At 44.2% G+C, this 27,170-nt stretch overlaps 1 protein-coding gene across 5 annotated transcripts in view; it reads left to right on the top strand.

Moving 5' to 3' along the window:
• The window catches only part of WDR25 (WD repeat domain 25), a 100,666-nt gene that overhangs the window by 59,700 nt on the left and 13,796 nt on the right, over positions 1 to 27,170 (top strand). For all 5 annotated transcript variants that reach the window (XR_013980390.1, XM_080985064.1, XM_080985065.1 and 2 more), the window contains one exon: positions 11,843 to 11,973. Coding sequence is in view for 4 of the 5 variants with exons in the window: in XM_080985064.1 (XP_080841190.1) it covers positions 11,843 to 11,973 (131 nt within the window). In the remaining variant the exon portion in view is untranslated. The remainder of the gene's footprint in view (positions 1 to 11,842; positions 11,974 to 27,170) is intronic.

The raw sequence follows: 27,170 nt of genomic DNA, 5'->3' as shown, positions 1-27,170 counted from the left end.
CTGTGGCGGGAAGGTGTCCGTGTGCTCAGGTTTCCGTCACGGTGTTCCCATTGCACCATAAGTGGTTTAGTCATGCTGGCCACATGACCTGGTAAGCTGTCTGTGGACAAACGCCGGCTCCCTTGGCCTGAAAGTGAGATGAGTGCCGCACCCCATAGTCGCCTTTGACTGGACTTAACCGTCCAGGGGTCCTGTACCTTTTTAATGCTGGAGTGCAGGGGCATGGTGGCAATTCAAACTAAAGGATGGCTAGTAAGCCATGTTAATATTATGTGGCCCCCTCATAGTACCTTTATATTACAGGGCTGTGTGTAGATGTTTGAATTTTAAAAAGGGTAGGAATTTCTCTTGATTTCTTTTAGAAAAACAGCCATGAAACGAGCCAAAATGAAGATTGCCTGAACATAATTTTTCAGCGTATGCAGTGATAATCAATTCCTTCAGTTTTGTTATGGCATGTGTTTTTAATACTTGCAGCTCCAAGGGCATACCATACTCCGAATATAAAATCCATTAAAACTTACGTTGGAGTATTCACATTTCTGGGTTAATCAAGCTTTCATATTACCACTTACGAGTTTTATGGATCCGCTTTGCTTGTAGTTCAGTGGGAGAGCGAGTAATGTACCGAAACTTTCTTTTCAGACAAGTCCATTTCTGCATTGTGTCTTTGGGTCATTTTCCTTCTTGCAACCGCATTTCTCTGGTATTTTCTTTCTCGCCGTCATTATAGCGCAACGCCAATTGTAACTGAAGCTAATGGACTGAGTTCCCCGTGCTCGGAGCAGTGTACCCGGTGGCTTCTGTTGTTAGTGGATGCTGGAGACAAAAGTAAAAAATTGGCAGCTGCTTTTCTAAGCTGTATGGCCTTTATATGCGCGTAAAGCATCAAGTGTCATACAAATTTGTTTTTGTACATGCCCTTCAGGAAGCACAGTGCACTTTATTATGTAAGATATGAAGTCAATTTAAGGCTGTTGTTATGTGAATTAACAAGCAAATTGGCACATGTGGAGAATTAGTTCCTTGGGTGGGCTCTAGGCAGATTTTTGAGCCATCATCATCAATATTATTATTGTTGTTGTTGTTGTTGTTGTTGTTATTATTATTATTATTATTATTTGCACCCCACCCATCTGACTGGGTTGCCCCAGACACTCTGAGTGGTTTCCAGCATATACACAAACATAATAAAACATTAAACATTAAAAGCTTCCTGATACAGGACTGATACTTCCTGATAATAATAATAATAATAATAATAATAATAATAATAATATTTTTTTATTTTTATTTATATCCCGCCCTCCCCAGCCGAAGCCGGGCTCAGATACAGGACAGATGAGATGTGTGCATGGGTATTCCTATCTAAAGGTTGTAAAGATAGGCCAAGAATAATAATAGAATCATTGAATTATAGAGCTGGAAGGGACCCTGAGGATTATCTAGTCCAACCCCCTGCAATGCTGGAATATGCAGCTGTCCCACACGGGGATCGAACCTGCAACCTTGGTGCTATCAGCACCATGCTCTAATCAACTGAGCTATCCCTTCTGACTAAAGAGAATAAAGACTTATTTGCTGCTGCCCTAAAGGGTGGGATTAGATCTAATGGGTTTAAGTTACGGGAGGGCAGATTTCAGTTGAACATTAGGAGACGCTTGTTAATGGTAAAAGCAGTTTGTCAGTGGAAGCAATAACTTGGGGTGGTGGCCAGGGAGGTCTTGAAGCAGAGGCTGGGCAGCCATCTCATGGGGCTGCTCTAGGTTTGGATTTTATGCATAGAAGAGGAAGTTGGACGAGCTTGCCTACAAGGCTCTATCAAACTATTATCATCCTGCCTGTGATCTATGTGGTAGATCACATAAAGTAGATGCACGATAAAGAAGGCTGATCGCCGAAGAATTGATGCTTTTGAATTATGTTGCTGGAGGAGACTCGTGAGAGTCCCATGGACTGCAAGAAGATCGAACCTATCCATTCTTAAGTGCTCACTGGAAGGACAGATCGTGAAGCTGAGGCTCTGATACTTTGGCCACCTGGAAGACTCCCTGGAAAAGACCCTGATGTTGGGAAAGATGGAGGGCACAAGAAGAAGGGGACGACAGAGGACGAGATGGTTGGACAGTGTTCTCGAATCTACAAACATGAGTCTGACCAAACTGCGGGAGGCAGTGGAAGACAGGAGTGCCTGGCGTTCTCTGGTCCATGGGGTCACAAAGAGTCGGACACGACTAAACGACTAAACAACAACAACAACAGATCACATGCACTGCATGCAAAATGCTCTGGGTTCAACCCCAGACAACTCCAGATAAGGCAGGGAACGACTTCTGCCTGAAACCTTGGAAGAGTTGTTGCCAGTCAGTGTTGACAATACTGAGCTAGGTAGACCAACTGACTGATTTGATCTAGGGCAGCTTTCTAAATCACTGGGTAAGTAAGACTGCTCCGAGGTTCTGTAAGATAGGCAGGTGAGAATAAGTGGTGCTCGGAATCAACCCCGCCTGAAGAAGCAGCTTTCAACATCATATTAAAATGTTTATATTTAAACAGGCATTTCAATTCATTGGCTTTTGACTGAATTTTACAAGATGTTTCTGTTTTATATAGCTTGGGAATTTTTCAGTGTATTATCATGCATCTATTATGTCTGTGTGTGTGTAAGAGAGAAAGACACACACAGAGAAGCAGGTTCAAACAACACAGCCAGTTTACTCTGAACACCTCCCTTTTTCCTTTCTTGTTTATTGTTATTCTGCATTTCTCACCGATACGTCAGTAGTGCTTTCAGTAAAAGAAAAAACCAGAACAAAAACAACCCAGCTTGTTACTGGAATCCAAATTGGGTGCATTCTCACTTGAAAAACATGAAGCCAGCTGTACAGATTAGAGCAGCCTTATTTCACTGAACCGTTCATTCACCTCTCTCCATCGCTCTTCACCAGTGCGGAGCTTATTTCAGCGTTCGATTAACTTCGCTTAGATGTCTTCCATCCACGGCGTCATGAGCAAACTTTCCTCTCTTAATTACTTTTTTCACGCCGGCTTGGAGGAATTGTTCCTTGCTCAGGCCTCCACAGCACTTCAGGCCCGTGGACTGACGGAGTCCTTCTCCCTCTTCTGCCACTTGTGTGGAGAAGGTTGAAGTGCCTTCTTTGCTTGGAACCCTTCCGTGCTTTCTGGGGAACAAGTAAGGTCCCACCTTACAGGGCTGGCATCAAGGGCTTGGCGTGGTTGGGCATCTGCTGAGGGCCATGCCTCGTGGTGTGGTGGGAGCACTGACAAGAACCCATTGAACCATTTCCTCTTCCACCATTTCCTTCTCTTCCCCTTCCTCCTTTTCACCCTTGCAACCTGCTTGATGGTGGGAAGGAGGAGGAGGAGGAGGAGGAGGAGGAGGAGATGCCATTGCCTGCTTGCCTATTGGTTCCCTGCCTGGCAAGCAAGCAAGTGGTGATTATTTATTTATTTATTTATTTATTTATTTATTTCATAGAATTGTAGAGTTGGAAGGGACTCCAAGTGTCCTCCACCCTCCAGAGCAGGAGAAAACAAGCTTGCTCCATCTTCCACTGACAACCCTTTATATATTGGAAGTTTGCTATCGTATCTCGTTGCAGTCTCCTCTTTTCCAGGCTAAACATACCCAACCATTCCCCAGTTGGGGCAACTGGCTAAAATGTCATAAACGGTTCTAATTTTGGTTCCTCTGTTTCATTTTTGTTGGGTTGGTGTTGGTTAAATGTTTGGTTGGGGTTGGCAGTTACTTTAATTTGGGTATAACTGTAAACTGTATTATTATTGTTATTATTGTTGTCGTTGGTTTTTATTGATTTATTGGTTGGTTTGTTGCTTGTACAGTGGTACCTCGCAAGACGAATGCCTCGCAAGACGAAAAACGCGCAAGACGAAAGAGTTTTCCGTTTTTTGAGTCGTTCTGCAAGACAAATTTCCCTATTGGCTTGCTTCGCAAGACGAAACGTCTTGCGAGTTCTTGCGAGTTTGTTTCCTTTTTCTTAAAGCCGCTAAGCCGCTAATAGCCGTGCTTTGCAAGACGAAAAAACCTCAAGACGAAGAGACTCGCGGAACGCATTAATTTCGTCTTGCGAGGCACCACTGTATAGGATATCTTGTTTTTAAATGTTTGATGATTTGGTGTGTTTTATATTATGTAAGCCACCCAGACTGGCTGGGGAAACTCAGCCTGATGGGCGGGATATAAATTAAATTATTATTGTTGTTATTTAGTCCAACCCCTTGCAATGCAGGAATCTCAACTAATGCACCCATGGCAGCAGTGGCGGACTTTGCGGGCCTCAAACTTCAGCGTCGCCCTGTGTGACACCAAAATCCTGCATCCCTCTGCCTCTCTTGCTCCATTCTAAACGATAGTTGCGGCATCCCCTGCGGCAACCCTGCAGCTCCAGGCACAATGCGACCAGAGTAGTCCTACTCCCCTAAAACTGCCTCTGATGACAGATGGGCATCCAACCTTTGCTTAAAAACTTCCAGTGAAGTACAGTGGTACCTCTAGTTGTGGACACGATCCGTTCCGGGGTGCCTTTTGCACCCCGAAAAGTCTGCAACTAGAGTGGCGCTTCTGCGCAAGCACGGAGCACGATAGAGCATTTCTGTTCATTCGCGAAGCGTGCAGAAGCGTTCTGCGTGTACGCACAACGAAACCCGGAAGTCTACACTTCCGGGTTTGCTGCGTTCGCAATCTCAAAAGCCGCAACGTGAAGCCAACGCAAGAAGAGGTATGACTGTAGAGTCCACCAGCTTCCCAGGGAGCCCATTCCACTGTTGAACAGCTCTCACCGTCAGAAAGTTCCTCCTGGTTTTTAGTCGGAACTTCCTGTCCTGTAACTTAAAGCCACTTAAAGTTCAGGTCCTGCCCTCCAGAGCAAGCCAGCTCCATCCTCCATGCGACACCCTTTTAGATATTCGAAGCAATCCTTTGCACGAAGCCTAGGTTCCGCTGTCCCAGCATGTAATTTTATATATTATTATTTAGTCATTTTTGAGCATGTTGGCAACTCCTGCTGGTCACTGAAGCTCAGCGAAACCCGTCATACTAATGTAGTTTTGAAATTTATGTTTATGTGTTGTGGCATTTGCATAACAGCGAACATTTTTAATTAAACTGCCGTCTCTTTGTCACAAAGGAAACAATGCCATTGCACCTGCAGATTGCTGAGGGGGGGGGGAAATCTTGTTATTTGGAATCAAAGACTTGTAGGGTTGGAAAGGGATCCTGTGGGTCATGTAGCCCAACCCCCTGCAATGCAGGAATCTCAGCTAGCGCATCCATGACATCTGTGCACCCAACCATGACAGATGGCCATTTGCCTGCCATGAATGCAGCGTTCTGATTATCGCAACTGAGCTGCCACTCTGGGATGATTTAAAAGCACTTTCTTTGGTGCACTGCAGATTGCCTAACATTACATTACATTAGAGTTCATGAATTAAATATAAATGCATGCCCGTCATAGATTTGTTGGGTCTAGATTTAAGAGGGAAATGTAGGTTACTTAAAGGTAAAGGTAAAGGACCCCTGACAGTTAAGTCCAGTCGCGGATGACTCTGGGGTCTCACTTTACTGGCTGAGGGAGCCTGCGTTTGTCCGCAGAGAGTTTTTCCAGGTCATGTGGCCAGCATGACTAAGCCGCGAAACCAGAGCAGCGCACGGAAACGCTGTTTACCTTCCCACTGGAGCGGTACCTATTTATCTACTTGCACTTTGACGTGCTTTCAAACTGCTAAGTTGGCAGGAGCAGGGACCAAACAATGGGAGCTCACCCTGTCGTGGGGATTTGAACCGCTGACCTTCTGATCGGCAAGCCCTAGGCTCAGTGGTTTAGACCACAGCGCCACCTGCTTGCTTACTAGGTTACTTAGAGCTTGCTTTATGACTTTGCTTCATTTCTCCCCATTTGTATCCCACTTTAAGTGCTGCTTTAAAACAGAGAATGCCCAGATAAGTAAATTAGTCCAGAATCTGAAGAAGCCCTGTAGTTTTAATGGTGCTCAAGGTGCAGACAGAGATTTTCCTTATGCGTCCAATAATTAGGATTAAAAGTGGAGCCATCCATATCATTTCCACTTCTAGAGGGCAAAGCCATACTTTTCCTTCAATGGCCAGGGGCAGGGAACTTGTGACCCTCCAGATGTTGTTGGACTAAAGCTCCCATTATTCCTGACCATTATCCCATTATCCCTGGGGCTGATGGGAGCTGTAGTTCAACAACATATGGAGAGCCATGGGTTCCCCACCCTTCATTAAGGCACAGGACAGCAGAACCTTCTTTGTGGTTTTCCTAGCAAATTCTGTTCAGCCACTTCATTTTTTTTAAAAAAGATTGTATTAAAACTTCTGGAGCCGCTGCATGCAAAATGCGTGCTAAACTATTGAGTTATGGCTGCTCAACATAATTTAAATGATGATTTTAATGTGTTAACTGTTAAGTTGTGGGTGAACATATCAGATGACACAGCAATTCTTCAAACAGCTCTTGTTTCTTCACAGCCAGAACACGACTGGGCTGAAGGGTTCAGCCAACCTGCATATATAGAGCTCAACTACAAAGCAACAGTAACAACTTTCTGTAACTATCCAATCACTGAACGTCACTTTCAATTCCTTATTTGCATATGTGGACCTGAGAGAAAACTATCTACAGTATCCCCCTGCTGGCCCAGAGTGAGAACTTCAGTACATAACATTAACAAATGAGGACTACAGCAATCTTTTGCAGTTCGTAATGCTGCTGTTCAGGATTTCAGCCTATCTGTTCCATTTCCCCCACCCTGTTTCTCCCCTCCCCTCAAAACAGTCAGCATTCTGTGGCAACTAAGCATGCTCAGGTCCTCACTTTGGCTGTTTTGGGCTTCTTTCCCTCCTGCTGGGTTTTTTTTTTTTAATACGTTTGTATTTCTGCAAATTTTCAAGTTCCCCCAGACCTGCTCACACCTGCCTCTCGTGCACGAAAGATACTGTTTGGACTAGGCAGTAATAAGAATTTGCAAGGTGGCCTCTATTATTATTATTTTTAAAATACCTTCTGTCACTGCATATCACAGGAAACACTGCTTAGCCTACATTGGAAAGTGTTCCATTGTTTCTGTAATTCTGGGAAGAACTATACCTTTGGGAAGAAAAGGGATTTTTATTGTGTAAAATGTGATGGTAGTTACTCAAGCAGCCCACATCTGGAGAAAAGCTATAAATCATCAACTAGAACATTAGGTGCACGTTAAAAGTTTAAACAGCTTTTAATAATGTAGACAGATCTGCTGTGGAGTTGCCAACATATAAATGAGACCAGGACCTGACTTTATACTACAAAATTTTACTAAGAGTAGGGGTGGGGAAACTGTCATGAAAGGGCAGGGCTCTGAGGAAGGTGAAGAGGATCCCAGGAAGGGGTGTAGCCATGATTGGTACACACCAGGACAAGCTGAAGATGGGGAAGGGGAGGTGGGGACTTAGGACAGGGGTCAGCAAACTTTTTCAGCAGGGGGCCAGTCCACTGCCCCTCAGACCTTGTGGGGGGCCGGACAATATTTTGAAAAAAAAAAATGAACAAATTCCTATGCCCCACAAATAACCCAGAGATGCATTTTAAATAAAAGCACACATTCTACTCATGTAAAAGCACGCTGATTCCTGGACCGTCCACGGGCCGGATTGAGAAAGCGATTGGGCCGGATCTGGCCCCCAGGCCTTAGTTTGCCTACCCATGACTTAGTAGGTACTTAGGCATCAGAGGATGTTGAAGGGGCAGCTGACAGTTCATGAGAGCTGGGGGACACATCTCCAGAACCAGAGGTACCCCCCCCTCCGTGAACATGACAGGCTCTGAGGCGCCGTGAACAGCGAGAAGTGCTCTTAAGAGACTGAGACAGGTGAGAGTACACAGCCCAGCTTACTAGTCAAGGGACTCTTTGGGTAAAATGCTTCATGTGGGGAGAGAGGCACAGCTACTCAGCTGGAGCAAGCTCAGGTGTGTCAAATAAGATTGGGAGGAGTAAAAAGAAGAAGAAGAAGAAGAGTTTGGATTTGATATCCCGCCTTTCACTCCCCTTCAGGAGTCTCAAAGCGGCTAACATTCTCCTTTCCCTTCCTCCCCCACAACAAACACTCTGTGAGGTGAGTGGGGCTGAGAGACTTCAAAGAAGTGTGACTGGCCCAAGGTCACCCAGCAGCTGCATGTGGAGGAGCGGAGACGCGAACCCGGTTCACCAGATTACGAGACTACCGCTCTTAGCCACTACACCATACTGGCTCTTCTTCTTCTTCTTCTACTGGAGCAAGCTCAGGTGTGTCAAATAAGATTGGGAGGAGTAAAAAGAGAAGCAATGCAGAGACTCTGGGTCTGCTCAACTTTCACCATTGATGGACCACAGCGTGGCGGTTTTGGGAGCTGCACCAGGTTGCGATTTCAGAACTGCTTTTCCAACAAGTTCTTTCTTGGAGATTCTGGTCTGTTTTGGTGGAATATTGAGGTTTGGTGGTTGTTCGAGATGTGATTACTGCAGAATAAAAAGGTGTGATTGTATGGGTGCTTCCTTAACTACCCGAGGAATCCTCAGGCATGTTAAGAAAAGACAGGGAGAAGTATTCTTGGGAAGCGTTAGCTCGTTGTCATAAGTTAGGAAATACTTCTTACATCCCCCCTCCCCTCCACAGGCATAGATTTATAGAAAAACAAGATTTTCTTATGCATAACGCAACCCCGTGTGTGTTATTCATCAGGATATAAAAGGGAATGGAAATTGTGAAAATGCATTTGGTTTCACACCTTGGAGTGAACTGTTTATTAACATCATTAATTTGATAAGTATAATGGCAATGAACAGGAGATAAAATTCAAATCCTTGTAGCTGAATTTCCTGTGGCATTAATTTACGGCCCTGGAAAGGTTGTTTACAAAGACGATTGGTATTAAGCCACAGGATTCTGTGAAGATTACCACATACAATTAAATTTAGAAAAGAGTGTCTCCATGGGAACAGCCAGTGCCTTACTTGAGAGGATATGCAAATCCTTATTTGCTTTGAGAGTAAAATTCTGTCTCCCTCCCCTATCCTAAATCAGCAACAAAATATATTTTAATCTATTGAGGTTTTGCCAACAAAATGTATTGCGTGTTGTGCTGTTTTCTCAAAGCCCAAACAGTTGGAGAAAAGGCGACCGGAGCATTCATTCTAACGAGAGGGCTTTTCTGACTCTTGTGGGAGACATTGCTGAGATGCGTTCAGTGGTTTGCTTCATGATCATTTGTATAATTCACCCAATTTAATCATTCCAAATGGCCAGCGTTTTCCCGAACTTCATTAACACAATGGATAGCAGACTTAAACCAATAATTTCCAAACTTGGGTTTCCAGCTGTTTCTGGACTACAATTCCCATGATCCCTGACCTCTGGTCCTGCTAGCTAGGGATGATGGGAATCATAGTCCAAAGACAGCTGGACACCCACGTTTGGCAAACTGGACTAAAGTATTGCCCAAGGGCAACATGAACTGCTAAACCACCGTCTACGTTACACTTTCTTTGTTTCATTTGAATGCATTCTGGTGAAAGGACAAGTAGAAATTCAGAACTGATCATTTGTCTAATGCAGCCTCGGCCAACCTGATGCCCTGTAGTTGCTTTGAACTACAGCTCCCATCAGCCCCAGCTAGATAGAGGGCACCGGGTTAGCAAAGGCTGACTTCTTCCCAACTCCCATCAAACATAAAGCTCCTGTTTTTTCCATGCTCATTCTCCTTTATCTCTGCTGAGCGGCGCTGCTCTGTTCTGCTCCCCTTTACTTTGCATGCTTTTTGCTGCAGTATCTTTTGCCGCGCATGCTGCCTCTCTAGCTGCCAAATCTCTTCCAGTTTGAGAATTCTTCTACATTAAGGAACAGAACTAAGTTCTGCTGCTTTCCTACTTCCTCTCCATCCCCACTCAGTTCTTCCAGGCTAATGACTTTTTTTGAGAGATGAATTCTCCAGGGTGTCCCATTACAGATTATCTCATTTTCGTATTAAACTGCATTTTTGTTGCTGCTGCTAGGGAAATGATCCCACCCACCCTACCAAAGTAGCCTCATAACTGCAGTTTTGGATGCAATGCAGATGCACGTGCCACAACTGCTCATAGGATGGTGGCTGTGATATCATCAAAGGAAAGGGATACATTTTCTCACCCTATACCTCTGCTAATTTAATTTAATTTTTAATTGTTCACATTATTTCTTTATTCAAAAAAATCTCCAGTAATTGAGCCACAACTCCGTGGTAGAGCATCTGCTTCGCATGCAGAAAGTCCCAGGTTCAGTTCCAGACGAAGCTTGGAGAAGACCCTTAATTAAAATCCTGGACAGCTGCTGGCAGTCAGTGTAGACAATTCTGAGTTCTAGAAGGGCCAGTGATCTGACTCAGCATGAAGCAGTTTTCTATTTTCCCATACTGCCCACTGGTCGTAATAATTTCCTTTAAGGACAAAACAATGGTTGCTTAAATAGACTAACCTCAAAATGCATCTAGTTGTATGGTTTATAAGCATTCGTTGTCTCGTTCTTCAGTTAAAAAAGGATTACCGCAGCAATTTCTAATAGATTTTTAAATTTTATGTAACAGGGCAACAGAACAGCATAAAGTTAAGAGAGTCTGTTTTGTGAAGAAAATGAGGATAGAAATATTCAAAATAAATAAGCAAAATTCAGAGCTAAAATGACTGGAAAAAAGCTCTAAGTTTGGTGGCAGGCGAGCACCACCTGCCTCAGTTCTAGTGGTAGTTGTGACCTAGAGAAGGGCATTTGAAGATGGTCTTGATGTGCCAGCAGGGAAAGGTAGTCCTTGAGAACCTGGACCCCAACTTTTTTAGGGCCTTCTGTTTTAAGATCAAGTGGGGTTACAAATGGACCCATTTGTTCTATTGTCTGGGGCCAGTCATTATCCTAGCTGTTGTATTTTGAACTATCTGTACATCCCAGACAAAGTCAGCCCCAAGTTCAACATACATGCAGTCAAAAACAACCACATATGTCTTCCCTCCATTTCCCTCATCTTCCTCTGTTTCCCTTGAATTTCAGATTGTAAGCCCCTTGGGACAGGGACCTGTTTCGTATTCTCTAAAACTGCATGCACCCCAATGGTTAATGCAGTTAATGGGTTAATTCTCCAGAGTCAGCTGAGATGACTCATTCCCCACAATGCATCTGCTCTCTTAGGGCTCTCTTATCTGTGTTATTGGGCAGATTTGGCAAGTGACTGTATAAAAGGGCTCAAGTTACAGCATATTGTGAGGAATATTGTGTGGTAGGAGATTGCAGGAAATGTTGCAGGCTATGTGTTGGAATTCTGGATTCAAGCGAAGACTTTTTGAAAATATTTTTTTGTGAAAGAAGAAAGAAAGAACTCAGAGAACTCTATCAGTTGCAGGACTTTGCAAGCAACTGAACTAAGGATTTGGTTATGAACTTTAACAGAGCAAGGACTTTGAAGCAAAGAACCCTCTCTGGGTTCAGAGAAAGAAGACTACTTGTAACATGTGTAGATAGTGTGTAGATAGTATGTATAGTAGTGTATGTTGGTGTTGGCCTAGTAAAGACAACTGTCTTAAACACTTGACTCAGCTTCTGCAGTGCATTTATCCCAACCCTCCCCCCCCCAACATGGTGCTATATAGACAATGCCAACTTTCTGATGGCATTCAGGAAAAAGTCAAAGAATTTTTATTGAGCATTACTAGCACGTATAGTTCTGAAATAAAATTGTGAAACCGTAAATCCTTACTTCCAAAAAAAGTAACCTCCATTCTTCTTTTTTTGTCACTATTTTAGGAGCACAGACTTTTAGCAGTAGGACTGACTTTCGAATTAGCACCTTGAAGTTTCACCCTCTTGATCCGAATGTTTGTATCTGTGGAGGATTCAGTCCAGAAGTCAAGGCCTGGGATATCAGGTCTTCCAAGGTAAAAATAAAATTGAGTAAAAAAATTACTTGTATTTGCTTTTGATAAGCACCCTAGGAAGGGAAGATGCATGTGGATAGGTAATGATGCTTTTCTGGAATGGATAATTGTCATTTTCCATTGAAGCAGCATGGGAACACAATTTTATCATTCTTGCTGTCTCTCAAAAAGGTAAACAGTCAACTACAATCTTTGATGTGCTTTCCCTGTAAAACAAATTAAAAAGAATAAAGAAAATATGAACACATCTAAAAAGTTTATTTTACATTCAATTTTAAATATCATTTCACCTCTCTGGTAAGTCCAGGAGTTGTCTGCTGTTAAAGAATACATATTCACTAGGAGACATCAGTTTGTAAGTAAGCACTTGACTGCTATAATACTCAACTGTGAGGTTTTCAAAACTATCTCTGTTTTGTCTGTTCACTTGTAAGAATCTTTTTCATTTTATAAGCTCTACTCTACTAATAACTATGTCTGGATCTGACAGCAGGCAATTTTGTATTAAACCACCACTTGGGCTCCCTATGCATGCTTCCCTGGGAGCAAATTCTATTAAACCTATTGGAGCTTACTTGTGAGTAGGCACGCATAGGATTGTTCTGCTAGGATTCCTCTTGCCTGGGAGCAGACTTCCTTGAACATAATGGGACTTACTTACAAGTCATAGCTGTCAACTTTTCCCTTTTTTAAAAGGGAAATTCCCTTATTCTGAATAGGATTCCTCTCAAGAAAAGAGAAAAGTTGACAGCTATGTTACAAGTAAATGTGCATAGGATTGCACTATTAGGATGTGGCTCAAATTTCTGCTCAGTCATGGAATATATAATGCACAAATATCAGGAAATACAGGAATTGTACTTCTGAGAGAGATGAGGCTAATTAATTATTAACTTCGCAAATTGATTTGTATGATAAATATAGCCGACTGCATTTTTTAAAAACTGACTTAATTAAGAAATAATGGTAATATCTCATTGTGGTGCAAGGCAGCAATCAAATTCCCAGGATTGCAGACCAAGACTGTTGGTTTGTTATGGCAGAGGCAATTGATTAAGTAATGTAAGGTCTCTTGTGCTTTTCTATCCATAGATAGACTGAAAAAACTGAAAGCTTGTCTGCATATTCTGAAATTTCAGTCAGCCCTGCTTAAATCCACAATGCTGTGTCTCTTGGACCTGCTGTATGTGTTCTCCTTGGAAGTCTCAAAACCATTCTCATACAACTTCAGAGTTTGTTCTGTATTATCAGTATAGTTCTTTACTGACTTTAAAACCCTTTTGTTCAAAGCCTTTTCATTCAGTGGTCTTAATGGTATTTTTTATTAAGCCCTCTTGCATCCAACTATCTGCACTAATTCTATCTTGGCTTCCACCTTCTGCACAAAGATCCATTTAAAGCTGGAATGTTTTGTGATCTCCTGCCACCCTTGGGGCCAAAGTAAATGTGACGTCAGAAAGTTCATGCATTTAAGGATGAATATGGGAATAGTGAGGCGCTGGTGGTTAAGCTTAGCTTTCAGCAGCAAAATAGGTGTGTGGATGAGGAGCACAGATTTCACCCACTCCTTTTGCCTGTCTTTTACCAACCCATAGTCCCTCTTTTCAGTCCCTCTTCTCCCAAGCCAGTCATATCAGAGTGGGTTTGACCGTGGTAGTTGACCTCCATTGGGACAGTGCTGGATTAAACCCAGTGGGAGGCCCCTAGGCAGTTGAAATCTTTGGGGCGAGGGGCCTCTCATAGATCATCTCCTAATATGCCTTTGATTTTACGCTTCTACATGGCTACTCGTGAATATTCTAGGATCTGGAGTCGGTGGGAACTCGTGACACACCAACAAAGCTTCATATCTGGAGGTTTCTTATGCATGCACTCTAGTGGAATAGCAATGAACTTGATTGTAGTTTTGTTCCAAGATCAAAGCAATATTATTATGATCCATTGTCATGGGGGCCCTAAAAGACATGGGTCCCATAGACTGGTGCCTACTGTGCCTATTTGGTAATCCAGCACTACACTGGGACTTGGAATAATAATAATAATAATAATAATAATAATAATAATAATAATAATTTATTATTTATACCCCGCCCATCTGGCTGAGTTTCCCCAGCCACTCTGGGCAGCTCCCAATCAAGTGTTAAAAACAGTACAGCGTTAAATATTAAAAACTTCCCTGGTCGGAGCCAAACAGTACAAACAGAGCATTTGCAGATGACTTAGTATTGACGTTACAGGAGCCAGAATCTAGTACTAAAAGGGTTTTAGAACTAATTCAAGAATTTGGTCAAGTGGCAGGATTTAAACTGAACAAGTTAAAAACTAAGGTTTTAGAGAAAAATTTAACACGGATTGAAAGAGAGAGGTTTCAGAATGAGACAGGTTTGACTGTGGTTAAGAAAGTGAAATACCTGGGGATTAATATGACAGCCAAAAATGGGAACTTATTTAAAGATAATTTTGACTAATGCACACATATTACACATTTGCCCCAGTATAGTGCGTTTTGTATTTTATTTTCACCAATATAGGCACGCTTACTCCAAGATTGGTAAATGTTGTTTGGTTGGATGGTGCGAATTTTGAAGGATGTGTTTTGGTTGGTGCATTAGTTTGAGAAGTGCGAATTGGGTTGTTCCTCATTAAAATGCAGGCAAAATCAAACTTTTCCATCATCGCTGTGTGCATTTGTAGGTATTATTATTAGCTGGGGCTGACTGGAGTTGTACTCTGTAGGGCACCAGGTTCATGAAGGCTGCTCTAGCAGATTAAGAGTTGTTGACACTTTATTATTAAAGTCCATTGTATACATTGGTACAATTTTGAGATTCATCTCTTTTTCTCCTACAGGTTTGTGTGTGTGTGTGTGTGTGTGTGTGTGTGTGTGTGCTGCTCTTTTCACTAGTTGGCTGCAAGCCTCCATTTTGGCCTAATAACACTTTTATATATAAAAAAAGTTGTAGGAAAGTTCCTGTTAAAGAATCCAACCAACTTTTTACACTAGTTTACCTTTAGTGACTTTGACTGGTCATAAATCATTGGGGAGTAATTTCCAGCTTAGGGTAGTTCAGTATGGATCTATTTTCTTCCATTTCCCATCTTTATATCAAGATTGTTTGTGCAAAGCGGCAAGCACAATTTCCTCTTTTTCCATTCTTGTATCCTTATGGTCACAAATGAGATAAGGAGGGGGGATGTTCTGTCTGGTGTATCATAATTTTGTCTCCAGTGTGCTCAATTTATCCTTAAGTTGGAAAAAGTAGGCTAGGGACTCACTTCCCAGTTGCCTTGTCATCGTGATGCATGCAAACTGCCTATCCGTACAGCGCATGTATTTTAGACAGTGCTTTCTTCTCAGTTCATTCTTAAGATCCATGGCATTTATTCCCTTTTATATACTTGCTGCAGCTTTGATCTTATTTTGCCTTAAATTGCACTTCTAAGTCTTTCCACTTGTCATTTAGCTGAGAAGAGCAGCTGATGTGGGCGAGGCAGTTTCCCCCAACCCTCTTCCTTTCTAATTGTGGCACATGCATTGGTTATCTTTGCCAGGTCTTGGCAAAACCCATTCGCTTAATGCCAGGATCCCGCAAGAGTCATTAGCCATAGGTGTCAGTTTCATGACAATTGTCAGATGGCAATGGTGGTTGCTCGTGAGTAACCAGGCAGGTAAGTAAAAGACAGGTGAGTAACCTGTCTTTTACAGGTTTTATTTTGGTGCAAAACTATTTGCAGTGCAGAACCACAAGTTCATGTCTGCCTCAGTCGCTAGCAGAATCTGGGAGTGGTCCTTTCTGGGTCCTCCCCCAACATAAGAACTTAGTCACCCCCAGCCGTTTCCTTCCTTCTTTGCGTTTTACCCCTCTGCGCAAGGTGGGCAATGGAAGAGGTGTGTTTCCCTCCTGGCCGGCTTGCAAGGTGCGGCACTGGGGCTCCCAGCAGCATCCTCTGGTCCCTCTCCTTCTTCCCCACTGGAGGTGTGGCTTTCCCCACCACAGGAAGAGGAACTGCTTCGCAAGATTTCTGGAGGTTCCCTGTGTCCCAACGGCCCCTCTGCCTCCCTTCCCTGTTCCAGTGGCAGTCCCCTGACAACAATCTTGGCTTTTGTTTTTTTTTCAGACAATTAAGCATGTTTCAAATCCTCATCCATGTGAAGATAAGCTTGAAAATAAGTGGGAAGTCTAGGAGCCACAGGATGGTTGAATTAGCATAGTGGGGTTGGAGAAAATAATGCCACCATATCTGGCAACCAATGTGCCCCTTGGGTTTCGATAGTACATGGGTTGATGAGTCTAAAAAGCTCAGGGCACAATTTTCCATGTCCCTCCAGTGGCTATGCTGACTCATTTAGCATAAGTAAATGTATCCTCCATGCAGGAAAGCAAGCAGTAATACCATAATTCAGGGACACATTCCATCCAGACAAAAAAACACTAAAGGAGGGTGGTGGCGCTGTGGGTTAAAAAACAGAGCCTAGGACTTGCCGATCAGAAGGTTGGCGGTTCAAATCCCCACGATGGGGTGAGCTCCCGTTGCTCTGTCCCTGCTCCTGCCAACCTAGCAGTTCAAAAGCACATCAAAGTGCAAGTAGATAAATAGGTACTGCTCCGGCGGGAAGGTAAACAGCGTTTCCGTGCACTGCTCTGATTCGCCAGAAGCGGCTTAGTCATGCTGGCCACATCACCCGGAAGCTGTACGCCGGATCCCTCAGCCAATAAAGTGAGATGAGCGCCGCAACCCCAGAGTCTGCCTGACTGGACCTAATGGTCAGGGGTCCCTTTACCTTTACCTTATGACCAAGGCAGAGGTATAACCTATGGAGGGTCCCAGGAGCCTGGCTTCTGACATTTGCCTCCTGGGCCTGAGGCTCCCTACCTTTGTGGCAGGTCACCTTTTAAACCATACTTCCCCCTCCCTTCCCTCAGTTTGCTGGTGGTGAATCATGTTTTCACAGTGAACTTCCGAAGCATTGCAGAGTTGTATTGTGCCAGCTAAAAATACCAAGATCACAGATATTGGAGAAGTCTTGGGGATTCTGTTTTTACGGCTTGATATTGTTACCATAAAGCACCAATGCTGCAGCAAGCAAAGGCTCTAGCAGCTCAGCCAGCTGCTTGTGGCTGGAAAGCCAAACAGGATGTTTGTGACTGTTGCCATGGGAACAAAGGGGCAGTCCATTCTGTACTGAGCACCGGATGTTAGCTCAGTGTGTGTGTGTCATATGACCCGTACTGGATGTACTTGGGAGGAGTTTTTCTTCTTGCTGTTGTTGAGTGCAGACATGTTTCTCTGTACTGATGTAAGAGGCAGAAATAAATGATGTAAATAGTTTTCTGTCTGCTTCTTTCCCCTCCCTGGGGACACCAAAGGGGAGAGAGGAAGAACGGTGTGTTCCTCTCATACATCTGAGAAGAATCGCCGGACCTCGCCTGCTTATCAGCAGAGGTTGGGAGACGCGGGGAGGTCGACAGGAATATCTGCCGGTGCCTACGCTTGTGGCACATTCCTCTGACCCAGGCAGAATTCCAACAGTGGCAGCCTTCGGATGGTTGCGATTCATCGGACATCTGCATGAGAGGCTGGTGGATTGTCCTCCTCTGCTCCAAGGAGGAAGAGAAGCGTCTGAAAGCAGCCAGAGGCTCCACAGACAGCTGATGGAAAGAAGAGGTGTTTTCCAGAGCAACAAAGTTCAAGGTATGCTGCATTTCGGGCTAAAAGTGTGAACGCAGGAAGATTAATTCCCTGGTTCACGGAGCTGCGTTTCAAAGAAAACAAAAGCTCCGGGAGAAGAAGCCTGCATTCCACAAATTTTTGTGGTAGATAAGGAGTCCCAATGAAATGCATTGTTGCTGGGTAACGGTCCTGGGAAGTTAATGGCAAAGGGGCTGGACTCTGTGTGTAAGCCTGGGAAAGCGAAACAAACCCAGAGAATGTTTTGGCTACAAGGTTTACGAGCTCTTGGAAGGGACTTTTCAATAGCAGCCTGAGTTTAGCTGCCAGGTGCAAAAAGCATAAACAATTTGCAGTTTGCTGCGTGAGAAAGGAAAAAACAACTGTTGGATTTTACAGTTTGTTTGACATCGTGAGCTGGAGGCTTGGCTTCAAGATGGATGCCAAGAAAGGGGGAGGTTTGCCTTGCCCTCCTTGCTTAACCAATGACAATTATTCATCTTGGTCTGTAAAGATGAAGGCCCTGCTGCAGAATCAGAGGCTTTTTGATGTAATTGAAAACCCCATCCCTGCAGCACCAACCAGAGGTTGGGAGTCACGGAACGTAAGGGCCAGGACTGCTATAATTCTGTGTGTCTCAGATGATCAGTTGGTGCATGTTCAGCATTTAGAAAATGCGAAAGAGGTATGGGACACGCTGCGTACAACGCATCAGAGAGATGCTGGTTCTTCAGCGTTGCTGTATTTTGAGAAATTGACCAATCTGAGACTTGCGCCTGATGGAGATGTTCAAGCGCACCTGACAGAAATGAAGTTTCTGCGTCAACAGATGGTGGAACGCAATTTCCGTCTTCAGGAGGAAGTGTTTTGCTTCATGATGATAAACAGCCTTAGCCGCACCTACAAGGTTGTTGCCAGTCAGCTTGGTTCCCTACCGGCCGCGCAGCTGACCGCGGAGAGAGTTTGTGCTGTGGTCCTGAATGAACACGACAGACTTGCTGCACTGGAAGAAAAAGACAGGGGGAGGGAAGAACAGAGTTCTAATTCCCCCACTGCTGATGCTACTGGAGAGCATGGTGTAGCATTGAGTGCTGTCCGATGCTACAATTGTGGACAGACTGGGCATCTACAGCGAAACTGTAAGAAGCCGCGCCAGTCAAGAAGAGCAAAGAGCAGCTCTACGAAGCCTGAGGTGTCAGGCAAAAGCCGCACCAAGTGCCAGGTGAAACCTGCAAAGGCTATGATGGCGAAAGGAACCACGCCAGATGTTGGGAACTCGTTCATAATTGACACGGGCGCCACGGTTCACATGTGCCCGCACAGAGGACTGTTTTCGACGTTGAAGAAGCAAAGCTTCACTGTGAAACAGGCCAACGGTCAGGAGTTGGAAGCGACTGGAATTGGGACTGTGTATCTTGAGAGTCTGAACTTGACTATAAGTGATGTTTACCTGGTTCCAGAACTGAGATTTAATCTGCTGAGCGTGTCGCAGATTGCAAAGAAAGGACTGAAACTGTCCTATGATGCTAAAAGCTGCAAGATCTACAAAGATGGAGAACTGTTTCTTACTGCCAAAGAGAAAGATGGACTGTATTTGTTGACTTTTGATCAAAGTGATTACATGAAATGTAATTCTTCTGTTTCTAACGAAATCTCTCTTGTAGGTGTGACCAGTGTGAGCACCAGAAAGCTGACCAAGAAGGTCGACAGAGCATTTCAGCGGGTGTATGCTGATGTGATTGGTCCTCTAGAACCATCTAGAGGCAGTGCAAAGTATTACCTTGTGTGTGTGGATTGTTTCACTAATTATTCTTGGGTTTATATGATGGAGAAACCGCAAGAAACTTTAGAAAAGTTTCAGGAGTTTTGTGACAAGGTTAAAAGTATGCATGATGCTAACATTGATTGTCTTTTCACAGATGAGAAGCAAGTTTTTCTGTTACAGAAGTTTCAGAAGTTCCTGGATGGAAAAGGGATAGACCACAAAGTGGCAGTTTCACAAGAAGCGTGGAACAGAGGGGTCTATGTAAAAGTGAACAAAGAATTGCAAAAGGGGATGAATGCGCAATTGCTGAGTTCACATTTGCCACATGAATATTGGGCCGAATCGCTAGCGTCCTATCTTCATGTGTGGTTGAGAAAGGTCTCAACAGAGTTGGGATGTTCTCCTTTTGAGAAGCTGTTCAATAGAAAACCTTCTGTTGCCTATTTTAAGGTTTTCGGGTCTCATGTGAGAACAGAAGCTCCAGGTGGTGTAAAGAATGCCAGAGGCATTTTTGTGGGTTATGAAAAGGGTCTCTACAGAGTAATTTTGTCTGAATCTGGTCAGGTGATTCTCACAAAGTTCCTAGAGAGTGCTCCAAAGCAAGAGCGGATAGTACAGACATTTCCCACAGGAAACGATTCAGATGATGATGATGAGTTTGATCTTATTGAGTTCAGTAGTACTGATGATGACAGCGATAGCTCAGACAGCTCAGTTGTCACAGTCATTGAGAGGAAATCTCACATAATGACTAGACCCTCAGAAGAGGAGGATGAACCATTGATTAAGCTTAGTACTGGTTCTCCAGAGAGTTCAAAGGTTGAACCAGTGAGCACAGAGGATCAGAACCTCTTACGTAGGTCTGAGAGAGCAACGAAGGGTGTACCACCCAAGAGGTATTCAAAGGAGTTTGCTAACCTTGCATATGTTGCTATTGTAAACGACCAAGGACAGATTGAAGCTGTGTCTGAGTCAGAGACAAAGGCACAACAGAGAGTTGTTAACCGAGGTAATGCGAAGTCACACAACCAGAGAGGTACATTGGTTAAACCAGTGGCGGGTAGTTCCAAGGGTGGAACTGAAACAACAGGGGAATGTTATAAATATAACAACTGTTTGTTTTCTTCTCTAGATGACGCTTTGCTCGCAGCACACATTGATACTTTAGGGGGAGTATGTTACCATAAAGCACCAATGCTGCAGCAAGCAAAGGCTCTAGCAGCTCAGCCAGCTGCTTGTGGCTGGAAAGCCAAACAGGATGTTTGTGACTGTTGCCATGGGAACAAAGGGGCAGTCCATTCTGTACTGAGCACCGGATGTTAGCTCAGTGTGTGTGTGTCATATGACCCGTACTGGATGTACTTGGGAGGAGTTTTTCTTCTTGCTGTTGTTGAGTGCAGACATGTTTCTCTGTACTGATGTAAGAGGCAGAAATAAATGATGTAAATAGTTTTCTGTCTGCTTCTTTCCCCTCCCTGGGGACACCAAAGGGGAGAGAGGAAGAACGGTGTGTTCCTCTCATACATCTGAGAAGAATCGCCGGACCTCGCCTGCTTATCAGCAGAGGTTGGGAGACGCGGGGAGGTCGACAGGAATATCTGCCGGTGCCTACGCTTGTGGCACATTCCTCTGACCCAGGCAGAATTCCAACAGATATACCCATTGCCAGATATTTAACCCTGTTGAAACCCCGGAAAATGGTTCTATATGAAATGCATGTAAATTGAGTTCTCTGCATACCAGGCTTGCCATTCATAGGAGAATTCAGCAGCTATGAAAACCAACCGAGAGATTCTTCTGCCTGTATAAGAGATGGTGGCAGATAAAGAACACTTTCATTGCTTTCTTTTTTACAGCAAAGCTTCTTGAGGGTGTACTTATCTTTCTGAAAAAAAGAGAGTTAAACATTTGAATGCCTTTTTTTTTTTTTTTTTGGCTCGTCATCAAGAACCATTTCAGTTTATCAGAGTGGGCTTTATCACAGCTGAAATCTGTATTAAATCTACTTGGGGATTCGTAAAAGATACCTGGTGAAATTATGCACAGGGATGTGGCTGAAACTGCACCAGAGACTATTATTGCTTCAGATGGAAGAGACATTCCTGCCTTTCAGAGCGATGTGGCTTATGGCGCTGGAAGCACCTCTCTTTCCTACCTGCAGAGCATTTTAAGAGCCAGCCTGGCTACCGGAAAGAGTATATGTGCTCTTTTGGATCAATAGGTGGGAGTGTGAAATGCTGGTGCTGATTAATGTATTTTACACAGTGCAACAATGTGCATGGCAGCTTAACTCAATGAAGAGAAGAGAGAGAAGTACAGTGTAAGGGTATCAGGGGGTTGCTCGAGAGCCATCAGGCAAATGCCTTCCTGGTCGGCTGTAAAGCCTTGTTTTTGGTGCCAGATAAACCTTCACCATGCAGAGTGCCACTCTTCCGTGGCTCGCTCATTCACTGGCAGAATCTGAGAGTGGGCGGTCCTTGAATCTTCCCCAGCAGAATAATCGCTTAACCCCCAGTCTACGCCTCCCTTCTCGGCACTTTAGCCTACTGCGCACGAAAGGCGTGGGCAACGGGGGACCTCCCTCCTCCCTGCTTTGCTCAGGCAAGGTGTCCCGGCACCGCCTTGCAGCCTCCTCCTCACTAGAGGTGTGGCTTCTTTCCTCTGCTGAGGAGGTGCTGCTTCCCACGATCCCTGGGGGCTCTCTGTAATCCATCCGCTCCTTCCCTTCTCGTCCCTGTGCCGATGGCAGTTCCCTGACATACAGTCTGAAGTTAGACTACTGGCAGTGGTGTGTGTAGAATTACATGTGAAGGAATGGGGTAGGGAATACAAAGACTGATAGTCAATACATAGAATCATAGAATCATAGAGTTGGAAGAGACCACAAGGGCCATCGAGTCCAACCCCCTGCCAAGCAGGAAACACCATCAGAGCACTCCTGACATATGGTTGTCAAGCCTCTGCTTAAAGACCTCCAAAGAAGGAGACTCCACCACACTCCTTGGCAGCAAATTCCACTGTCGAACAGCTCTTACTGTCAGGAAGTTCTTCCTAATGTTTAGGTGGAATCTTCTTTCTTGAAGTTTGGATCCATTGCTCCGTGTCCGCTTCTCTGGAGCAGCAGAAAACAACCTTTCTCCCTCCTCTATGTGACATCCTTTTATATATTTGAACATGGCTATCATATCACCCCTTAACCTCCTCTTCTCCAGGCTAAACATGCCCAGCTCCCTTAGCCGTTCCTCATAAGGCATCGTTTCCAGGCCTTTGACCATTTTGGTTGCCCTCCTCTGGACACATTCCAGGACACAATACGATTTATTTATTGCCTGCATATCGCCCTAAGGTCATAGGGCGGGTAACAACATTAAAACACAATATTAAAAACAGCTTACAACCACAAAAACAGGCAGGCCCTAAAAACATGGACCTCAAGTGCCAAAAGCCAGGGTAAAGAGGTGCATCTTCAGCATTTTCTGGAAGCTGTACAATGAAGGTGCCGGAGGATCTCTGTATAACCCCTGGACTACCTGCAGCTTCCAAACTGTCTCCAAAGGCATCCCCATCTTAAGCTCTTTGTGGTAGTCCATGGAGCCTTTAATTTACCAAGGCATGGATAACTGTGGCTAGACTGTCACTGTCTAGGGGTGCAGTTGGTGGATAAACCTCTACGGATAGAAGGTCCTTTATGCCTTTCAAAACACAAGAGACAAAGACAAGTTCAACACCACTCCCCAACTGTGCACCTTATTTTGCATGGAAAGTAGAGTCTCTTCTGGAGCTGATTGAAACAGCTTCCCTGGACAGCTGATCAACAGAGCCGCCAACTTGTCACGATTCTGTTTCAGTTTCTTGCTCCATATCCACTTGACTATAGCTGTGACCCCTCCTGGACAGAGCTACCCTTGTAGCAGTTATCAGTATATTTGGTTCACATTATTGCAATACCCGCTATGTGGGGCTGCCTTTGAGGATTGCCAATTAGAGCTGCGCGCTTATTAACAGAGACCAGACATGGAGATCATATCCCATCAGGTCTTGTGAATATACATAGGCTTCCAGCCCATTTCCAAGCAAAATTCAAGGGACTGGTTTTGACTTAAAGAGCCCTATATAACATGGGACCAGAGTATCTGAAGGATTGGCTTTAGACCTCCATTAACCTGTAATTTTGAGATCAGCCACCGAGGCCTTGCTCTCGGTCCCTCTGCCATCTATGGTAAGGGGGGTGGTGTTTGGAGACAGGGCCTTTTCAGCTGTGGCACCCACTTCTCAGATTCCCTCCCCAGAGATCACCTGGCATGATCTTTGTTTTCTTTTTAGCTCCCAGTGGAAAGCCTTGTTCTTTGCCCAGGCCTTTTAGCTTGTGTGACTTATTTTTACGCTGGTGTTTTGTTCTGCTGCGCTCTGCTCTGAACCTACTTTTCTATATTTACTGTTATATTCTTTCTATCAGTTAATTTGTAAGACTTGCTGAGACCTTTGGCTGAAGGGCAGCGAATAAATATTACAAACAAGAACATAAATATGGGTGTGAGAGAGAGAATGAACAGAATTGAAGTGCTCTGCATTTCCCTGTGAAAGCCTGTGGGGCAACTTCAAACTGCTGTGTGGTCAGGCTTGATGCTTTATAGTCCGCTACTCCTTGCTCATGCAACGAGTCCAAAGCTGCAAAAATGTGGAGTCCAGATTTGTTGCACTCATTTCTGGAGTTCACAACTGCAAATCGAAGGAGGCAGTGCATCAGTACAGAAACAGCTTTTGACTCCAGCTCAGTGTATGCTTTTCACAGTATTAAAAGTGGACGAGTCTCTTGTGTGGCCAAATGATCTTTCTTGAAGTAAGCCTTCAGCTTTGAACTCTCTTTAAGTAAGAAAAAAATCCAGCATAATACTGGGGTTTTTTTTGTTAACATCTGACACTATTGTGCCTCTATCTGAAAGCCGTTTGTGATTGTCCGGGAATATTGAGCTTCAGTAAGCAGGCTTTCGAAAACCTGTTTGTATGTGTGAAATAAACCTGCTCATATAAAGAAGCAAAAAACCCCCACCAACAACACATTTCCCTCTTCTACCAAATGGATGAGCTTACTGAAGTATGCCAGGATTTTTAAAGTGCAGAGTTTAAATAGCAGTATTTTCTTTCAGAAACCTACCAGAGCACAAATTTGGTGAAGTATCTTAGCACTAAAGCAATGTTTTCCGACATTTTTAGTTTGCTGTTTCTTGTAGGCCTGGTAGCCTTGTTTTCAAGCTTTAGATTTGGAGAGATGAACAGCCAACTACAGGCCTGAGGAAGCCCTGGATCTCCTAGCACACATAATAATAATAATAATAATAATAATAATAATAATAATAATAAATTTTATATCCCGCCCTCCCCAGCCGAAGCCGGGCTCAGGGCGGCTAACAACAATAAAACAGTACAAAAGTACAGCATAAACAACATTCTAAAATCATTCATTCTAAAATTAATTAATTCAAGCCACTGGCAACCATTGGGCCAGAGCTCCGCGAAGATTGCCGAGGGAGGGAGTCAGGCTGTGCCCTGGCCAAAGGCCTGGTGGAACAGCTCTGTCTTGCAGGCCCTGCGGAAAGATGTCAAGTCCCGCAGGGCCCTGGTCTCTTGTGACAGAGTGTTCCACCAGATCGGAGCCACAGCCGAAAAAGCCCTGGATCTATTTGAGGCCAGCCTAACTTCTCTGTGGCCTGGGACCTTCAAGATGTTTTTATTTGAAGACCGTAAGTTTCTTAAGGCTTCCTGGAAGGAGAGGAAGTGCCTCTGTTGCTGTGGTGACGGATCCACACTTCCCTGCCATTTTGTTCTTCCTCTTGACTCTCCTCAGCTTTGATTCTACTGCCAAGATGACTGAGGCATTGTCACTGTTCCAGCAGGCTTTGGCATGCATCTCGGTGGGTTCTGAGTACAGCCTTTTGCAGAATTGTGAGCCCAGATCACGTTGCAAGTGGCTAATTCCTGAAATGGATATTATATGTTTTTTAAGTTGGTGTGTTCAATACTGCAAGTATAATGTGGCTCAGTTTAGGTGAGAACAATGTGTTCCCATGCAGTTCCCATCTTGTTTAGATGGTTTTGTCCCGTGTCTGAACCATGACACAGAGGTAGGTAGGTGGATTACAAACCATCTGAAGATGTTTAAGGTTTCTTGGGAAAGAGCTGGAGGTCACTAGTGTAGAGCACATGGTTTGCATGCAGGTCCAATCCCTGGAATCTCCAGGCAGGTCTAGGAAATGTGGGATGTAAACACAGGAGCAGTCAATGACAACATTCCTAGAATGTACATGTTAGAACATGGGGAAGGATGTCAGTCCAGCAAGCAGGTAAACTTCCTGGGACGGACTTCCTCCGCATGTGACCCGAGGTGGGTGTGGCCTCACCTGTGCAGGTAATGATAAAAGCACAGGGCAGGCAGCCACTCTCTCTGCCATCTTCCTTCGATGAGGAAACATCTAAGGATGCTCTCTTGGCTCCCAGCCAAGAGAGGAGATAAGGACTATCTTCGCATAAGATAGATTCTGAATGTATGTAACCTTTTTAAAGCTGTCTGCCTTCTGGGATCATATTGTGAACAGAACGTGAGTAAACTCTTTTATACTTTTATAAAGACTGTGTCGTGTCTTGTATTTTAAGAGGGAACAAAATGGGAAATTACCAGAGTAATTATTATAGAGGTTCTAGCGAACCTGTGCAGACGTTACCGTTGCGAACTAAAAGGGGAATGTCTATAAACTCTGCTGATATTTTGGGAACTTGTTAGCACAAGTTGGATAAGGATATAATTAGTCAATATATCCTCTCCTGCACCCCAGAACATTCCCAACAGGAAAGACCATCTAAAAGCCATTCCTAATTGGGGAATAGATGCTACGGGGCTAGACACACTGAACTACTGCAGTGTTTCTCATCAATCTTAGGTCCCCGGCTGTGGTTGGACTACAACTCACATCATCCCTGACCACTGGTTCTGCAAGCAGGGGATGATAGGAGTTGTAGTCCAACAACAGCTAGGGGCCCAAGATTGATGAGAAACACTGGACTAATGGAATGGCTCAGGGATAACAGGGATGGGTTACCTGTGGCCTTCCAGATTTTGCTGGACTACAACTCCCATCATCCCTGCTGGTTGAGGCTGAAGGGGGCTGGAGTCCAACCATATCTGGAGGGCAGCATACTCCTCATCCCTTTGATAGAAAAGTGGTTTCATACATTCCTATGATCAGGTTCCACCTCCCCAATGGGGCCAAAATTCAACCAAGAGGTGACAAAAATCAAGTGAGCACAAATAGAAAGGCAAGTTGCTGTCTAGTTCCTTCCTACCTCTCTATGTTTTTATTTTTTTATTTTTCACAGCTCTTTTGTCTTGATGATGCAGTGTTAAGCATCTTCGAAACAAGAGGGGGAAAGATCCATGCGGCATTCCTCGGGTGCAAGTACAACATATTTACATCCGGAGGCACATTCTGCAGGGCTTTCAAGTAAAACACTGGGTTTCTGAGCGCCCTAATTACGTATTTTGTTTCGTTTCTGTTTTGGAGCACCTTAATCAGAGATTAAAATACAAACGCTTAGTCTGAGACTCCCAGCCACTGTTTTTTCTCGCTTCTTCTCCCTTTGCTTTCATGTCCCCCCCGTCTGCAACTAATTAGCTTCTGTCCCTCTGCCTGCCTGTCTAGCGCTCTCTGCACTTTTGTGCTTTCCTCCCTTCTGATCTTTCCAACTGTCAATATTAACTCCTTTCCCT

The sequence above is a fragment of the Podarcis pityusensis genome (genome assembly GCF_964106645.2).
Source record: "Podarcis pityusensis genome assembly, chromosome: 1".
Lineage (NCBI taxonomy): Eukaryota > Metazoa > Chordata > Lepidosauria > Squamata > Lacertidae > Podarcis > Podarcis pityusensis.
Note: the sequence above shows the minus strand (reverse complement) of the source record. Positions and strands in the feature narration are given on the sequence as shown.